At 37.1% G+C, this 20,356-nt stretch overlaps 1 protein-coding gene across 1 annotated transcript in view; it reads right to left on the bottom strand.

The window, feature by feature from the left end:
• Positions 1–10,469: 10,469 nt before the first annotated feature.
• Positions 10,470–20,356, bottom strand: part of asip1 (agouti signaling protein 1) — a 28,165-nt gene continuing 18,278 nt past the window's right edge. The window contains exons 2-4 of the mRNA XM_067588548.1: positions 12,044–12,215; positions 11,568–11,617; positions 10,470–11,051 (exon numbers count right to left, since the gene is read on the bottom strand). Of these exons, the coding sequence (XP_067444649.1) occupies positions 10,887–11,051; positions 11,568–11,617; positions 12,044–12,209 (381 nt within the window). The 5' untranslated portion in view covers positions 12,210–12,215 and the 3' untranslated portion in view covers positions 10,470–10,886. The remainder of the gene's footprint in view (positions 11,052–11,567; positions 11,618–12,043; positions 12,216–20,356) is intronic.

Below are 20,356 nucleotides of genomic sequence, written 5' to 3'. Positions count from 1 at the left end.
AATTGAAACACCCTACTATAATCCACAGAACACATAACAGTTGTCATAGGGACTATAAAGTTATTATGTATTATATATTCATATTGTCCAACAGCTGCAATCATCGTCATTAGTCAACAAAATTGTAGATCGGCAAATGAAAACTCAAAGTTTTTGCCATGACTTGTGTAACTAGCTTGTGAAGAAACTATTTAATTCATTAAAATTAAGACATGAAACAGTTGTCACCTATGAATTTTGGTTTTGAAGTTTGGTCGTGTTTACATTGATCACAAGAAGAGTCCATTTGAACAACACTATTATTGTATTCATGATTTTGTTCCCAAAAGTCAGAACACAGAAAGTTTTATTTCCAGGACATTGTGCAGGAGCTTTAAGAGAAACCTGGTTGACAGAGCAATTTTTTTAAGTGATTATCTCTGGGGCTGTATACTTCTTATTGTAAGAGCAATGCTTGTGTGATAAAAATAGCATTACCCCAGTGTTTTTTTTTTCTATTTTTTTAAACCACAGTAATGCTTTTGAACTTGTAATGCTTTTGAACATCTGCTGCCTGCTCAGCCTCTTTAACTGCTTGCACCTGCTGCTCTTCACATCAAGTGTGACTCATTCCACCTTCCATGACAGCTCGCATCAGATAACCTAAATATGACAAAGATGTCACCGTCATGGTCTGACTACTGCAAGCTGTGTTGTAGTTTTAGTTCAGAATGTGTTAGTACAAATTGGAACAAAAAACTTGGAAGGGTGGATCAAAAGGGACATATCTGATCTTGTGGGGGCTTGGAACGTGACGGTACATCTGGAAAGAATGTACTTTTAGGTACAACAATTAGCTCCTCGTGTATCTCTGTGCTTGAGTATAAAGCCTTTACACATGGTGGATGTTCTTTTAATCAAAGTCCATCGGGGAAAATTTGTTCTGCATGCACTATTGAATCTGGCAGATTGTATGTTGAAATTAGACACGAAAAACTGGCTGACTGTCAGTGTAGATATGAAAGGAAGACTGACAGGTTTTGGGTTTCTGATTACCAGAACTCATCAGCTAATTGTGTATGATCACAGATGATTAGCCTCTGGGTCCCCCCAGATGATTAGCATCTGGGGTGAACAGGCAATACTTTAAGATAAAACAGGACCTTCTGGTGTGGCTGTTCCCATTCTTCAGGCATAAAAGATCTATCTCTCTACATTACAAGTTGAGTATTGACACTTTCTGAAGGTGTTTTATGTCCTTCAGACATTCTGGTCAATTTATTTCTCATCATAATCCTGTACAAACAGGGTACAGAGATATCCATGGCCAATAAGTAATTCTAGATGACAGATTATGACAGAAGAACTTATTGTTTCTATTTCTAAATGTATTCTCTTTGAGCTTTTCAGACATTGCACTCTTAGCTGATTTTTAAAATGTACAGGGAAAGTGCACCTCAACACCATCACATGGTGTTAGACCCACTAAGTGCTTTAAAACCTTATTTGCAGTCCTTCATCAACATATTGGCTTTCAGAAAGTACCTCAAAAAGTACTTGAAATTAGAGACAGAATCTGAACATAACAGCTGATCCACTGAGTGTCATTCCCTGACCTTATTCCCTGAAAAGATTTTTTTTAAAATCTTTTCATCTGCATGTTATCTTGAAATGTTCTTGAAACTGGCAAACACGTGGATTTCGTAACTAAAGACATTATGTGTAGTTAATTAACCCACCAGGCCTTAATGGTTTAAATGCGGTCTCTCTGGGCTTAATTTTTTTCTTACTTCATGCTTTTAGCTTTCTTGTTTAACCAAAACTGAGCTTCAAAGTAATATTTTGTATATCTGTGTACCATTTGTACTTTTGTTTGGCTCTGCACTCAGACACTAAAAGTAAACTGTCCATTCATTCAAAACAACATATTTTCTTATTTGTCTCTACAGGTATCAAGGAAAGTATACTACAAAACACTGGCCAAAAGCAATTTGGGTTTGGCAATTACGACAGCTTGGAGCAAAACCCAATACAAAAGTACCTTAAAGTGTAATGCCACCGACAGCCACTAGATGTCATCTTAAAAAAAATCCCTGGCTCCAATTGACTCCCATTCAAAAAGCATCAACTTCTCTCTAGAAATACTAGGTCAATAATTTATTTCAATGAGTCATTATGATCTCTAAATTAAATAATAAATTCAGGCCCTCTAATAAGTGTGCTGGTGTCGTTTTGGAAATGATTGCTCTGTTAATAAGATTTGAAAACTTATAGTAGCTTTGATGTCCACATGAAGCCATTGATTGACAGTTAGGATTGACAGTTCACTCACCTGCTGCTCTCCCTGGCTCTTGGACTCGCACTGAGTCGGACTATTGTAGCAATATTTTGGTAAGTTTAATGGCACTTGATTATGACACCTTCCCTGTTAGCACAATTTAGCTAAAGTAGCTAACGTTAGCTCAATTGTGCACTGCTCTGTGTTCCCAGTAAGCAAGCAACTCTGGGTTTCAAACTGCCTCCAATGCAAACCAATGGGTGATGTCACACCTCGCTACATCCATCTTTATATACAGTCTATGGGTTTCAGTGTCTTGCCTGAGGACATTTCAACATGTGGACAGGAGGAGCTGGGAATCACATACTTACATCTATGATAAAATGCGCCATGTGCAGAATTTGACACTAGAAAGCTCCTTTCACATTCATCTGCTGAATGTGGAAAGTTTCTCTGGGCTCACTGAAAATCTGGTTTTAAGGGGTGGGCCTATGAGCAGGATTTGTGACATCACAAATAGGAAGCCAATTTTGGTCCATTATTCAACTTACACAAGTGTGATATGGAAACTTGAAGCCTCCAGTGCACATACACTGAGAATGGACTTTACAATAAAGTATTAGAAATCTTGTGTCTGCAGTTAAACTTCTGAAATAAAAACAAATAGATTCTTGAGTTTTTAATGAGGGTGAAGGAGGAGATGTGATTATAAGGATTTTAATTTGGTAGTTATACTTTTTTGTGGAAAAACCATATCAGACACACATTGTTGTTCCAAGCAGAGTATTTTTATTTTCATTTATTTAAATACACTGGTGTGATACCTTAGTACATGTTTGCTAACCCTGTGGAATATGTTATATGTTAACGTTTTGTTTGTTTTGTGTGGGTTTGATGGTGTTCACATTTTAATTTTGTTGATAATAAACTCACATAGAATTCAATTTCAATGATTGGCGGCACTTTAGTGCTGCTTTAACAGTACTAGTGAAGTGCCCGTCCAAAACGTGCCTCTTCAGAACAGGCTGATTTCTCAATACCTAGAGAGAACAGTACTCGTTCCCTAAATACCTCTCATGCAGACTATTGGTAGACACTACAATTTACCGATGTTCCCTAAATGCCTCACACGCAGGCTATCAGTCATGGATGTATTATAAGAGCTCGACACTGGACCAAAAATGGCGCCCATTCGATCTAATGAGAATTGCTTTCCTGGTGCATATGCCAAAAAAAAGTTTGTAGCTTCCGGGTTTACTTCCGTTTTGTGTGGCCCACTGAATATGCGCAGTAGTGTTTCTCCCGTTGGCCCTGCCCTTGAGCTCCCACTCGGCCCATAGACTTTACATCACAGATTTTGAAATTGCTTTTCTCAGCTCGAGGAAAGTTTTACAAATGTAAAACCTCCATGGATCAAAAATTTATAATAGAAAGAGTCATAATTGACCTTGTTCGCATTTCAAGGTCAACAGTTTTACAGACTGTCTTGTCAACTGTTTACAGTCTCTTTTATGATGGTGGTCTATGGAGAAAATGCTTATTATACATCCATGCTATCAGTAGATGCCATAATTGACCCGATATCTCTAAACGCCTCAAATGCAGGCTATCCGTAGATGCTACAATTTACCAATGCTCCCTAAACACCTCACATGCAGAATATCTGGAGACTACAATTTTGAGTTGAGCTGAAGTTGATTGGATGAACTGTAGTGCCCATTCACAATGTGCCTGAGACATCTTGCATTATGTCTACATACAAAGATCCATGTGTGAGGAACAGGAATAGAGCTGAACTCTCCAACCTTTTTCAATTCATTCTCTATGGTAGCTCTTATCACTACAGATGTAATCTCACCTCCGACCACAATGTGGATTGTGATGACAGCGTGGCACTGTCCGCATTTCCACTCATTGACTCCACGGGCAGAAGAAGAAGCAAATCAATGTTGTAGAAGTTGTTTATTAGGTATTTTTATATATTTCTGAATGTGCCTGAGACATCCAGCACAAGTCTTGAACATACATGCCAAGCTTCATGCACAGTAACATTACACAGTTCAAAAGTAGAGCTTAGATCTCATATTTTTTCAAGTCATTAACACTACTACAATCCCACATCCAACCACAATGTGGACTGCAATGGCAGAGTGGCGCTGTCTGTATTTCTGCTCGTTGACTCCATGGGCAGAAGAAGAAATTTTTCATATATAAGGTATTTTTTATATATTCCTTGAGAACCGCTCATCTAAATAACTTCACATATCAACATTGTCCTTCCTCAATTCCACAGCAATCCACCTGCCAGGTATGAAGTCGATCAGATGAACGGTTCTCAAGATATGCAAAGGACAAACATACATACATACATACAGACAGACAGAGATTCCTTGCTTTATATAGAGAGGTTAAATTGTCTATTTTTGCTCAGCAGTGTTGCTTCAGCGCACCCTACTAGTGGTACATGGTTATAGCACTATTGTACTGAACTATTGTAACTGGTGAGAAAAAGAAAGAATTGTGTTGGAAATAATGTGTCTCCTGATGAAGACAAAAGTCACTTGTGTGAGAAATGTAAAAGGAAAGTAACAGTACACATACAGATTTTGATGGATACATTTATGACATTTAGATGATTTCTAAGGGCCTCTTGCTTAGAGCTCAGAACATCCCTGAAATACAGAATAGATTCACCATAACCATACAACATAATCCAATGTAACAGCTTATATTACAACAAATACATACCTTGTAGTATGCCAGAGCTTTGGACAGGCCATTTGCAGCCACTCTGGAACCTAGCAAAAAAGTTCAACTCGACCAAAAATACTTTCAGACATTACACCTTATATTTCGGGTTGTGCTTGTCTCTTTCACATACTGCTCTTGCCAGATTTCGTCACTAGCATCTCCTATTTTCTCTCACCACTAGCAGCAGCTAGAGAGGTAGAGAGGGCGTGAATCAAAAACAGGTTGTGCTTGTCTCCTTCATATGCTGGTCTTGCCAGATCTCGTCACTAGCAACTCTTATTTTCTCTCACTGCTAACAGCAACTAAAGTGGTATAGAGGCTGTGAATGAAAAACATCTTAACTCTGTCACAATATTGTTTCACAATTTAGTGTATTATGTGTTATTACTTCTGCGAAGATTCATTAAAATCCCAGATGTGATGTAGAGCTTTGCCTCTCAAGAAACAATCTTTAACTTTGGAAATATTATGGTACAAAATAGTAAGGTTAAATGTCATAGGATGTTTGTTAATTGGCCCTTGGCTCCGGTGACAGCAGGACTGTGTACTGTTTGTGTCTCAAAGTACTTCAACACATCGTCATCTCTGACTCTACAAGGATTCTGCTTTTCCGCTTGGAAAAATACTCAGGATTAGACCTCCAGTTTGACTCTTCCCCTCACGTGGGCGTCTTCCTTGAAAAACAGGCTGCTTTTATTACTGCTTTGGGGGAGCAGATGTTCAATGCACAGCGGTATTTATGTCCACTTCTGACTGGTATTGCATCACTGAATAATGTGTTCAGCATGCAGATGATTGAAGGTGGTTTAACATGACTTTATGGGTGGCAATAAACAAGCCTCTTTGTCCAGAGCGACATATGTTTATGTTCAAGTGACAAAGTTCTAGTGGTCGTAGTAATTATGATGGGAGCAAAAGAGGAAATCAGATTACTTTAAAGTTATAAAGTATGTGTAGGAAAGAGGTCAGGGTGGATGGATGGGTCAACAATATCAGGCTTCACCATGAAAGATTGAATTTCCAATCAGTATTGTTTTTTTAAACCATGACTACGATTGTTCCCAAACCTTAACCACATTGTTATTATTGTAACTGTGACGACCAAGGTCTCTTAGTGTTAACATGTGGTAATTAAAATCCAAACCACAATGTTTCCATACACTTAATGAAGTGCTGCCAGTGCCTAAACATAACCATAAAAAGTTAAATGATACCATAGTTATTACTATCAGATATTTATCTGCACCATCAGATGTTTTGATGGAAAAAAAAGACCTACATTGTCACGGAAAATTTCACCCATATGTTCAGTATCAAAATCTTTCTAACTCGCCAAATATGTTAATTAATGTTGAGAAAAAAGCATCACGTTTCTAGCAAAACATATTTGCTGTTGCTATTTAGTCGTACATGAACGTAATTTCTAGGAGACAGGGTTGGCTTACATTACCCACAATGCAACCTGGCCGCTAATTTATAGTCTGCAGCTCCAACCGATGTTGACTCAAGTGACACCACTTGATGCAATTTATCAGATTTTGTTCACCTCACTCTGGAGCCACAAAAGTAGTAGTGCTCCCTGAGACCTGTAAACAGACTTTGAAGTGTAAACGTGGTGGAGTTCCCCTGACCTCCTTCTCGCTGAACCGTTAAGAGCTTTGAATAAAAGCATCCACAAAATGGCAGACCCTGAGTTGATGTGGTGTGATCTGCTCTCTGTCAGTATTTCAGCATCTTTCTCTTGTCCTTTCAGAAGTCTGTCTGTCTCCCAGCTGTCTGTGATAATCCTTCTTCCTCTGTCCCACTTCTCTCCAAACCAGATGCCTTAAGCCCACTTCAGGAAGGACTAGGAATGTTGCAAAATTGCCTCGACCAAATAAATTCAAGCCCGGTAATGTTGGGGCAAATCCTCCTTGGTAGTAATACTTACAATCTGGCAATCTGAAAGGAGAACAGCTTCCACAATCTTACATACATACCACATACTGATGGGAAAAAAAACAAATTTAAGTAGAGGGCTAATCTTTCAAATTTCAAGCCATTGCTATAAATTAGACAGTAATCTAAAGATTAATATAATGCTATGCTGTTATGTTATATTGCTTAAGTCAAACTATTTAACAGCTTCTTGTTCATTTACACTGGAGAATATAAATTATATATGTACAAAAATACCAATACTGACAATGTACAATTCACATGTGAACACAAGAAAGAGCATAAAGGTGCAGGCCTAAAACGGTCAGTCTGAAAAGAACGTTGAGGTCCTCTTAAATAATGAAACTATCTTGGCGAGATGGAATACATCATGGGTTGTTTTGATGTTTTTACTTACATATTACCTAATAGTTATCAATCATTCTACTTGACACAAGCTATTATGGTTATTTGACTTGGATCCTGCTTAGATATTATTGGACTTGCTGTTGTTCCTGGAAACTCAGCTCATGTGAATTTTATTATTGTTATTCATGTTTAAGAGCAGGTGCATGTTTTAATGTGATGTGATGAATGATATCTCGTGTCTGATCCATCCTGTTTCCAATTGTATGTCAGATCTATTAATTTGTTTTTTTCCCCTCATCTTTATCTGTTTTTAAGTTGCTGTACTATCTGTCTTATATATTAATATTACTTTAAAGGTACATTAGAGGATTTTCTGACCACTAGGTGGCAGAAATACTCCTGTTGTTGTCATAGATAACAAACAGCAGCAGCATTATCATCTCATTAAAGTCACGATTGTGTCCTGATGAATGTAGTAATCACTCTCATTTTAGCTCTGTTTTGGTCTCCACCAACTCCTTAGAAAAATATCTGTCTTTTTAGCTGCTAGGGTTTCCACTTTCTTCATCAACTGGTCTCTAACTTTACCTGTATGCTATTTACTAGGTAACATACAATAGGTTTATGGGCTTGTTTGATGAAAACAGTTGCTTAACGGTGCACTGTGTAAGATTTGGTCAGAATTTTAGTTTAAACTCACTCAAAAATTAACTAAAATTGTCAACAGAACATGATGAAATAACAGTTTTGATATTATGTCAAAGACATCTATATATTGTGTTGCAGAGGTATCCACTGAAGTTAGCATGCCTGTCCTATCTTGTAATACCACTTTGTACCTCAAGGGCGATAGTGAGTCGCTGTAGTGTCCAGTCTGCCCTCAGTCCAATATGACAGGAAGAAGAAGTAGCACTGCCCCGAGCCACCACAGCAGCAGTGGTGGAGATTTTAAGCCAGGTTGAAAGCTACTGTAAGTTTCGCCGTAGGTCTGTTAATATGTCACTTTATTAACTTTTAATATTTTTTCAGTAACCATTTAGATTTCCAATATGTGGTCAGTTTATCCAAATAATGCCTATTTGGAAATTTGTGTCAATGTTGTCGGGAGATGTTGCTGCTGCAACCACTGGCCGGGTGATACAGCTGGTCATATCAGCTGCATGATCCAATGAACTGATCTGTGCAGCTCTTTGGCAGTTTTTGCTGGCTCTAATGTCAGATTCACTGTAAACAGTAAACTTTACGCAATACTCAATGAGTGATAATTCTGTGGTGGTGGGGTGATGTGTTTTGGGGTAAGGGGAAGGGTGGGGTGGGGAGAGCTGTGTTTTCTGGTGACATGCTCCTCTCTATTTGTTTGGTGTAGGTGGCCAAATCTTACATAGTGCACCTTTAAAACTAGTGTTTTTATTTAGAGGGGTGGATGAGAGCTGTGAGATTCAACTCTACTGACTATATGTAAAAACAAAATAATGAGCTTTGAGTTTTGTATTGCCCTGGAACCTGAGCAATATTAATTTCATTCCTTTACATGTACATGTGCCGGAATGACAATAAAAACCTTGAAACCCTTGTTAAATATCAGTATTTTATCAATATATTAAGCAACTCATTAACAATAGCGAAAGGTCAATTTATTCCATGTTAATCAGTGTTCATTTTTAACCTAACGCACCAGATGGTTTGTTACACAGAACCATCTGAGAACTCATCCTTGGAAACTGTTTGGAAAAGGGCAGGCACTTTCAAAAAATACTTGGCTGGTGAATGGATGAACCATCTGTCTTTCACTGTCTATCATTGTCTTACCTTGCAAGGCAGCTGGATTCGCGAGATCATGAGATTACGAGATCACTTGAGAATCCTCATAGGACGCCAATTGGTTCGAACCATTGGTGGTTCAGACACAGGCTTATAACTTGAAGCCTTACAAGATGGATTCTCATGTGATCTTGTGAATCCAGCTGCCTCGCAAGGCAAGTTAATTTCATCAACAAAAACTATTTGTTGATCACCTCATAATTTTTTATCAACAATTAAAAAGGAACATGTATACTCCTGATTGGTAAAGCAATATCCTGCCACCAAAAACTATCTGTATTTGCCAGTAATTTCAGCTAAAAAGTGTTACCATTTCGTAGAAGGAAAAAAGTAACATATTTATTTTACAAAATGTACTTTCCTAAATGTCCTGCATCCTATGAGCACCCTTTAAACCTTAATTCTTAGAGACAAAGCCAGCCTTTAAACTCTTTGAGCATTTAAACCTCTGTAGTTACAACTCTTATCTGTTGTTGGCCGCTGAGCAGCCGCAGAAGCCGCTTTTGTCAAAGTTGCTCCATTGGTGGTTGTCAAGGGAGAAGAAGCTTTGTTTTCTTTTTGCTCTTTGAGGCCAGATTTTTCCCTCCAGTCCAAACTGATGATCATCCAGACTACTAACATCCAGTGCAAGCAATCATTTAAAGACCACAATTCTCACTAACATCTCATCATTCTTCATTATTATTTCCAAAGGGAATGTGAACACTCATGTGTTTATTATAATGTAGCAATGACCTACTGGAAATCACAGCCTGGAAGTCCCTGGAAATATGTTATCTACCAAACAGTCAGGCAGTGATTTAAAACTGAAGTAGCTGACTCCTGAGCAGAATTTACATTCTTCAGTGATAAAATACAGATGATAAGAAAATTAAAGCACTGATTAAACAAGATAATAAACAGTGGAGCAGCTTCTGGATAAACTTGAGACAGGCCCTACATCCTCTGCTTTGTCTCAGTTAAGTTTCTATTGAGCTAAACATATCTTATTCATTTGTAGAATGGCAGAGAGGAATGTTACACTTCATATAAAGTTGGTTTCTTTTCCCCATCAGCCAAGATGGTATTGTCTGCTTATCTAAATCTGATATATCTTATTACTCTTAGCCACAGAGCTCCAAAAGTTGTCCAAAAACACATCAGTGAGCCACTCCATGTACTGTATTCCTTCATTTTCATGAACACACACAATGTTGTTAATTTTGACTCAATCCCACATAGTTCACAAATACATATGACTTCCCTTTGGTAGAGAAATCAATAGAAAATTCTAGCCAACAGCTAAGAAGGAGTTAAATGCTTGACATTGGCCCTTAAGTATAGAAACTTTAAATAAAACAAAAACACTGTCATATAAAACATACAGGAACTTTATTCTTACAGAGCTTCATAAAAATGTTTGATGCCCATTGTTAATTAAGTGTGATACACATTCATGTATCTGTGTAAAAAATAAAACATATATAAATGTTTTGAGCAGACATACTGTATTCATGCGTGCTAAAAGCTCAAAGTAAAATAAAAAAAACTTTTTTTTTTTATTTGTGAGTTTCATCAAGTGCTATAAGCATTACACCCTGTAAGATTTTAGGAAAGTTCACTGTGGTGCAGTCGTCTGTGATAAAGTGCTTTCATGCAGTGAATTTTAGGCAAAGTTACAAACCGAGAACTAGAAATGATTCACCTCTCACAGTGTTCACTTCAAGTTGTTTGTTTTAGCATGAAGTTTTATTCTGTTAGCTCTGAGCTGGTTCAGGCTGCGGCCGGCTGTTCAGCAGCGAGGGTTGCCCATTCGGCAGTAACAGACAGTTCTGAAGAGCCGACACTGGCAGAAGGCGCAGAAATCACAGCACACATTGCCTGGAGATTTACAGCTTCCCCATAGGGCAATGCAGTCAGCAGGAGGAGGAGGACGTTTCTTCACACTAAATTTGGTCTGAGAGAAAGAGAGAAGTGGTAACAATACATGAGATCATATTGTTTTACAGTTTGCCGCTGTCATTTGAAAAACAAGCAAAAAAAAGATAAAGCAAAGACAGAAAAATGACTGAAACATGCAAGAAAAAAGAAAATATGAGTACAGAAAAAGATGGAAATATTAAAATGTGTTCTGGGTAAAAATCGTGCATATGTATGAGAGAAAAGGAAACAAGTTTTAAACATGGAAGTTCATTCTTGACTTTGGCAACAGTATGTGAGACATGATAATCTCAACTCAAAAGGTCCACTTATTAGCTTTTTTTAGGCCTTTAACTGCATCTCATGGTCAGAACCATAAGAAGTAGTTGAAGTTTAAAAAAAGCTAGTAAATTGAACATTTAGTTGAGATTATACTGTCACACAAGGAACACATTTCAATAAATATGCAATAAATACAGCTAGCACAATGTATAAATAGTTATCACATTATCAATCATTATCTGATTGGATTCAAAACTTATTTTTGGCCCACCTTTTTTTGTTTCTTTGTTTTCTTGTTTTTCTTCACTGATTTAGGTAACTCTGAAAGACAACATTCGTAAACGAGGATACTTCTGAAACTTTCACAGCAGTAAAAAAAGGTATCATCAGCATACATGATGATAAATGGTACTGGAATGATACTGATACGTCAATTATACATCACAACGGCAGGGATTCTGTTAAATATCATCCTAAAAGCCCATCCTAGGGTGCATCATCCAATCTCACAAATACAGTGAGTCAACTTTCATGTGCTTTCTAGCAATAAACTTGTGGTGGAGGTTAGTCTACCACAGTTTTTGTTGCCACCATTTAATTCATAGATCCCTGGTTAGATTAATAGCTATCTTGCATTTTTGTAATTTATGATTTTAATCAGTAATATTTATTCTGGACTGTGGCTTTACAAATAAAGTTACCAAACCCTTTTGTTTTTCTGTTTCAAATTGAAACTCGCAGACTTACCTACAATAACAACAGGCGGTGAGCCCATGTCAAGGCTTTGAGACAGAGCATTAGCTACAACGACCCTATTGGTGGAGAGTCTCTCATCAGGGATCATGTGGGCAGAGCCGAGGAAGTAGTCTGTTGCAGCGAGGACAAAGCAGCCGATCATCAGGATAGCATGCATCTTTCTCTGGAACAAAAGTAACAACAATGGATACATGTTAATGTTTATTTTGGCAAGTTAGAGGCTCAATGTTCCCAGCAGGAAGGAAAAATCATACACTTAGAATATATTTACTTTTCATAAATCAGTGAGTGAGTTTCAATTGTTGTCTTAGTTCAAGATTTGGTCACTGGACACTCACAGGAAAACAACCACAAAATTATCAGTTTCCATCCACCTGTATTTAGTGTACATTTTGAATTTGTGCAATGGAAAACCTTAATGAACACTCCATAAATTGGTTGCTTGTTTGCTTGAAATTTTGGAAGCAGGTTTACAGTGACAGTCTGACTTCTGCTGCTTTTTGAATTGATCCAATATGTGTTGCCATTCGCAAAATTCGGGTAATACATGCCAGGTGTTGTTTCCTTGAAAAAAATAACCAGTCCCTGGTGCTTCTTTGCAAATCTGACAAAATGCTTCTCAATACTTGTTGTAGATAACTATTTATTCATGTTTACTATAAAGTTCTCTCTGTCCTTGACATTTGTTGCCTGGTGATGTTGGTGCTACAGCCAACATAGCCACTGGTTTCAGCGATGTTGCTGCCTGTGGGCTAACAGGACCTGCCTGTGGACACAGCTCTGACTGTTGGCAGCAGGTCTTACAGGTGATTGTTTCTGCTTTGGCTGACCCAGTGGCCTCTAAGTGCAGATCACCAGCCCAGTTGTTCATAAGTAATCTGATCGGATTTCAGCTATCGGATTGGATCAAAGCTTGAAAATGGGTTGCTCAAAAGAAAAAAAAGATTCTGAAATCAGATCAGATCACGTAATCCAGTCTTGGTTTTGATCTGGATCAAACCTTCAGTATATGTTCAAAACTTTTTAGTAGGATTGGGATACCTTTGATCCAAAACATCAGGATTATCCTGATCCCAGCAGAAGGGTGGTTTCAGGGTGAATGCCAGGAACAAAATGTAATAAAACTTTAAAATTGATCAAATAATACATTTGTATGGTGTAGTATATATATACATTTATTTTATATGGAACCATCTTCCAGATTTGGTCTGGGGGGCAGACAACCTCTCTACATTTCAGAGAAGGCTTAAAACTTTCCTTTTTGATAAAGCTTGTAAGTTAGGGCCAGCCAGGCTCACCTTGGACCAGCCCTTAGTTATGCTGCTATAGGCCTAGACTGCTGGGGGACTTCCCATGATGCCCTGAGCTCCTCTGTCCTCCTCCTCCTCTCCATCTGCACGCATTCATGTACTATTAATGCATGTTACTAACTTGGCTTCTTCCCCAGAGTTTTTGTGCTTTCTCTGGTGTCCTGCCTCGACACCACGCCTGCTGTTATTATTACTAGTCATATTTCTATTATTATTATCGGTGTTATTGTTATTATTGTTGTTGCTATGTCTCTCTCTCCCCTCTCCCCCCTCCTTCTTTCTCTCTCAACCCAACCAGTCAAGGCAGATGGCCGCCTTCCTAGAGCCCGTTTCTGCTGGAGGTTTCCTCTCATTAAAGGGGAGTTTTTCCTTGCTGCTGTTGCCAAGTGCTTGCTCATGGGGGAATGTTGGGTCTCTGTAAATTAAGGAGTACAGTCTAGACCTGCTCTATGTGAAAAGTGCCCTGAGATAACCTATTATGATTTGGCACTGTATAAATAAAACTGAATTAAATTGAATTTATATTTTTTGCACTTGACTTTTTTAACCATTACAGTGATATAGTAGACATTAGGCTACCTATCATGCCTTTCATTACAGTAAACCAAAAAAAAAGAAAAATAATCTCCCAAACAGCTGTCAATATCAAACAAAAATAATATTTATTATATTTTCATTTTAACTCTCATTTATCACTGTATATTAATTACAATAAATCATCAGAGATGAACCAGTCAAAAGTAGTTCCTAAGAATGGCATCCCTTATTGCACAGCCAGTCAGTCCCTCATGCTGAGAGAACGCTGGAGTTTATACATATATATATGCCCACTGTGTATATATACACAGTATATATGTATATAATATGTATGTAATGTATATTTGTTTGTTTTTATTTATTTGTTGTGGGTCAGATGAGGGATCTGACTGTTTAAAAGAAATTGAAAATGGAAAGGGATGTTTGTATTGTTTTATTGTGCAGTTTTCTGTCTCTTCAAATAAAAACACTTAAAGTGACCCCACACTGACTATTCCTCCTGCTCTTTAAATAGCTAGTAACCTCCAATGTGATATGTAGTCCCATTTAGAGCACTTGTAATCCAGATTTGGTAATCTTGAAAAGTTTGTATCTGGATCAGGGTGGATCATCGCACTAAGCAACTCTATTGTTTGAAGCCATTTGTCTGTCTAACAAACACTTGGGTTTGTTTAGAATATTATTATATATATTGCATATTATAATATTAGAGAGGGGAAAGAGGAGTTTTACTGAAGATCCTTTTTAAAAAGGCAATGACTAGATAGGTGATTAGAGGAAAGCAAAAAAATTCAATTTTTTCAGTGAACATCAGACTCATATGACATTTCTTGAAATGATTGTGTGTATTCACCAGTCACCATTAAGTGTAGTGTTTTGTTGTTGTTTTTTTAAATAAGAAGTAAAGTGAACACTGACCTTACAACCAAGGTACTCACTAAATTTCATTCACTTTTAGATATTATCTCAATTTAAAGGTGCAATCTGCAATATGACCATAATTCATCAGTGAGGATTTGCATATATTATATATAATAATGTAATTTCTGTTACCTCAATGGCTGCTTAAAATTGTCAGGCCTTTGTATTAAGCTTAGTCTGTTTAGGTCTGTGAATGCTCTAATCTGCAAGTCCCCTGAACAACACACTGTATGCTATGCACCTGGTTTAATTTCTCTACCAGCCACATATGCTTTGTTTTTCTTTTTTTGACGCAGCTTAGTAAAAGTCACCTTGCACATTACTGAGTGGCTCATTATATCCAACAAAACTCACTGTGTGCTACATTTCTGACTGTTTGTCCATTTATAGTGCAAAAAAATGTGAGACTTCAATGTGAAGTTAACTTTACCAACTAGTGCTCACTTAAGCAGTGGCAGCTTGTAAAATGTAATAACACTAGTCATTGTTAGGCTATGCAGCCAATTGCCAGATTCATTATTTAGCATCTGATCAGGTCTTATCTTTCAAGTACTGTGCTGAAGTACACAGCTAACAGTTAGCTAATGTAATCTCAATATAGAATAGCTTTCAAAACGTGACTTTGTAGATGTTACAGTCCCCACAGCTGCCTTTAGATGTTACTGAAGAGCCATATGTTACCACCTATAAATAAAAATATATATGTACAATATATATGTATGTATACAAGACAAATATGAATTACATGCTGTTAGGGGCATGTCTTACCATCATAATATATAGCAATGCCAGTTTTTTACGCTTGTTTGCACTCTAACTGAACCGCGAGCCATTAATCTGGGATAGCACTCCTTCACCAGTTTGTGTTATTACAGTCAAATATAAGATCACACACATGATATTATGTCAGCAGGGAGTTGGCATATTACATGGTTTTATCCAATCTCCATTTAATGCCAAAACATACAGAACTATCATTCAGAAATAATGTTTTTCAGTCTGCACTAGAACTCCAGCTGAAAGATAAATTGGCCATAAATTGGCTTACTATGAAGAACTCTACCACCTTTCTCCCACTGTTCAAATGCTAATTAATGGTAATAACACTGTAGGATGTTGCTAAGTAGAGGGGCAGCACTGTGGGAAGTGTAGTTTGAACTGTATGAAGGCCAAATGTAAGGTTCATCCAGGGTGTGTTATTTCTTTCACCTGTTTCTCTGCTGTTCCAGCATCATTTTTCCATGATTTTAACTTCATTTAGTATTTAGTTGTTGAATGGGACCATTTGTTTACTCTTTTCCTCACAGTCAAGTTGTGTTGAGACTGTGTTTAATTTAGTTTGGTTCCTGGCTTGTTGGCAACAGTCCTTGTTTTGTATTAGGGGGTAATAAAACACCGCATGTAAAGGGATTTAAAACCTGAATTAATTTAAAGGTTGGATGTGGCAATCAGCACTGCTAAACGGAGGGCTATGCGGCTCTTTTCTCGATTATAAAGAACCTGTGTGCCATCCATGTAGGCTGGAGATCCAGGACTCCATAAAAATGTAGTCAGTTTTTATCCATCTCAGCTTTAAATGTATCTGTACTTTTTGTTTTAAAATCACCACCCTACACATTCTTTACTCCTTGGCCATGACACAATCCTGTCGTCGTATTTTGTATCTCTCCACTCCCCAATATACTGTCTGTCATACTTTATTCTTGGTTGGAGAGTTAGTAGACCATTGAGTTGGTGTTTGGCGCATATCATGATTTTCAACACTGTTTCCTTTGAGGAAATGAAATCATTTTGCAGCTGCAGTTTGGGCACAGATGAGTCTGGCCTTGTTGGAGCTGCTCTAGACTGTATATAAATTATTAGTTTGGGTAGGGAGGAGAGCTGAACATTTTCTGTCACTTTTGGACAAAACGAGACAAAAAAAATCAAGATATAAATATTTTCTTTGGACTCTCCCCTTGACTAACTGCAAAAAAGGGAAATTTTCTCAAAATAATACAACAGTATTTCTATTTCTTGATTTCTGCCTATTTGTGAATCTTATTTTGACTAATGCATGCATTTGAGATAATATTCATTTAATTTCTTTTTTTATATCATGTGTCAAATCTCAATTTTAAAAAAGTAATTATCACAAAAAAACAAAAAAAAAACATAATTTAAGAGTGTTTACCCTGTAAATCTGTATCTGTTCTGCCAAACAAAAAACAATCAAAACAAATTAAAAACACAAGCATGTTCAACTTAATGTCTGGCATGTGATTTCTGCAATAATAATGATTGATGGTAGAGATTCCTAATCTGATCATTATCAGCACTGCTAGCAGTTTAGGAAAAACAATATGCAAGTTGCAATCTGTTGCAAAACAAGAGTTAGTAAATGTTTTTTTAATACATTTAGAAAATGTAGTGGTACTAATTGGACAAAATACAAAAAACAAAAATACAAAAAAACAAACAACAAAAACTGAGACATATTATGGACTCTGTATCCATTCACATAGGGGATTTAACATTTTGATTCATTTTTCCTCCATAACAACTTTGGAATCAGCTGTAACTCACAGTAATCCGAACCGACCACATTCACAGTTTTTTGTGAAACAGGAAACCACAAACTCTTTACAGACACCTCTGAAGCTGACTGGGGTGTTTGATACACAATTTTAATATATAGCTTTAAACTTTAAGCAGTTTCCTTGAAAGCAGTGGAGCCATCAAGCAAGAAAGTCAAACACATTGTATAAGTCAAATAGCACCTCAAAACGCCTTCTTGCGTATCCTGCCCAGCGCCTGGTTTGACTTTAAGGCGTCAACAAAGACTCGGAGTGACTGTTTTTCATGAGCTTTTGGAAACCGCACTTTGATGCATTGATCCATTTCAAAGCAGAATGATTTAAAGAGGTGAAACAATGACAGAAAACTAGGAGGGAAAGTTAACAAGCAACAAAAACATGTGCAGATGTCTGGGCAAAATATAAAGTGTATGTAGTTGATTTTAACACTGTTCTCCTTATATGAGATGCAGACTGTAGAGCAGTGCAGGGTGAAGAAAATATCATATAATTGCCATATTTTCTCTGTAGAAACATCAAACAATCTCCAGGCAATTTGCTGGTCAAAAAAATTTAGGTAAAATTTGGTTTAAAAGTGAATGTTTTTAGATGTTTGGGTTCAAGGTTTTAGGTCTTTATTTGTCAAATGAGCAACAATTATGGTTGGGCTTCAAGTTCTTCCAACACTGTTAGCATGTCCTAACTAGAAGCTGGAAATAGAGTCATTTATCTAGGCATCTTTTTCTGCTTAGGAGGAGCAAAGATGTGGAGCGAGGATGAGGAGTCTTGCTTTGGAAAGTTGATATTTCACAGCCAACTGCAGCTTTCTGTAGATGCTGCCAGCAAGAAAAGCCAAGAAAGGATTTGGGAAAAACAACATAAGAAGAATCATTGTTACTGTCTGCCACCACAGTCTGCACCAAGAAGAAGACAGCTGCAGAAAAGCTGCAGAAATATGAAATTATTTTGTAATTGATGTGTTAATAATCAATTTGTTTTCTCATGTGAAAAACTGTACTGCATCTCTGGTCTTCTTGCTTATGTTGAAGTTTTGTGGTGCTGAATGGAAAGCTCCTGAAAAGTGCACTTTATACACAATACAGTATTCTTTCTTCCTGTCATAGAGGTTGTTTTTACTGTCATAGTAGTACAGCTGTAGTCCTATCTCTCTCTTTACTGTATGTAGGCTGAATAGAGCATCTTACTATCGCTGCATCTTTAAATTGTATTTGTGACTCTGTGTGACGCCATTGTGCAATAGCTGTTTATTACAGTGTTGTCATTAAGGAGGTAATTATTTCATAATAATAAATCAACCAGATGTTTCTTTGTGTTGCAGTTTTTCTGATTTTGTATATTTTTAGTATATTTTAAGATCTATATATGCTTTATAGTTTTATACAGTATACAGCTGTGAAAAAATAAGAAATGTTTCTGAAAACAAGTTTTTAAGTGCGAGGACATTTTCTGAAATTATCTTCCAACTAATGGTGGAGGTATGGCCTAGTACAAGCACAGTTGCATCTGTTAAAAATATTTGTTTTTTATTAGTTTGTTCGGCAATATAGGGACTTTTATTTTGCACGTGGACATGTTGATGCTTGACTTAAATGAGGTTTTTCAAATATGCATCAAAGTTGCAGAACTACAGACCTTAAACATATTAACATGTTTAGTGTTGTTTACTCATCTGTGAACATGAAAATAATAAAATAAACTTTTTACACACTACCTTCTATTTAAACAGAAAGTTAATAAATATGCAAATTTTCCACCTTTCTTTGATGGAAAAAATGCGACAGTTTTACAGCACCAAACCCCAATAAATGTGTTTAAAAATGAGAGATGTGAAAAGCAGATGAGGAGGAAAAATACATTTTATGGCTTCTCACCAGCATTTTGGAAATGCTACAAATGACTGAAGATTGCTACAGACATTACTAGTCAACAGCTCCTCATTTCATCTCTCTTTGTTATTGTTTTATCACATACTTATTGGATTATGTAATTACGTAATTATGTATTATATATATATATATGTATTTATTATATGTACCAATTAACTGATCAACACAAACATGCACAGGATTGCACACACTCCCTAGATGTGTATGTGACTGGATGTATATATGCGAATGTGTGCTCATGTACTAACTGATGTATTATACACTGCAAATGAAATACACACACATGCACACACCAGTCCCACAAGAAACTGCTTTTGGTAAAAGTTAAATAGTAGAATAATAAGAAAGCAAAATAAATACATGGGATTCAGTTGATTTGAAAATCATAACAGTTGTACAGCACATTAACAGTGTGGTTTTTAGAGGAAAATTTGAGACACAACACTATTCCTCATTCCTTTCTCCTCTGTTTGTCTGTCAGTTTGCCAATGCTGTGAAATACAGAGAGCAGAGATGCATCAATGTTTCCACTTAAAAGTGTAAATCATCTGGGGTCTCATTTATAAAACTGTGAGTAGAATCCATACTAAAAGTGTGCGTGCACACAAAAGCCCAAAATGGCGTGCGCCAAAAATTAATCAGATTTATAAAACCGTGCGTATGCACAAATGCACATATTTTCCCCTTTATAAATCACAGTCCACCTGGAAATGTGCACATGTGGATCAGCCTCATATCCCACCCTCTACATGCACACATTCAACCATAAATGGTCAATGCAAAAGTATTCATGAATACTGATGGGCATGTGTTTTTACCAATCAGTCTTTCTGTCTCAAGACGCGTGATCAATCAATGTTGAGAGTCAGCGTATGGAACTCTCTTGCTCCAAGTGGTCAGGCAGCTGCAGCCATGAACGTACTTTTACTGTTTTATTTTCCCGTTTTTGGACTTCTTGAAATTATGTGTGTAACCAAAAACAACCATATACAACTGCACTAAACATACCTGTGGATTATAAAGTCAGACATCTCTGGTTCAGTTCTTAGCGGACACCCTGCAGCGGGCCCGTTC

This window comes from Thunnus thynnus, chromosome 4 (assembly GCF_963924715.1).
Source record: "Thunnus thynnus chromosome 4, fThuThy2.1, whole genome shotgun sequence".
Taxonomy (NCBI): domain Eukaryota; kingdom Metazoa; phylum Chordata; class Actinopteri; order Scombriformes; family Scombridae; genus Thunnus; species Thunnus thynnus.
This window is presented reverse-complemented; position numbering and strand designations above follow the sequence as displayed.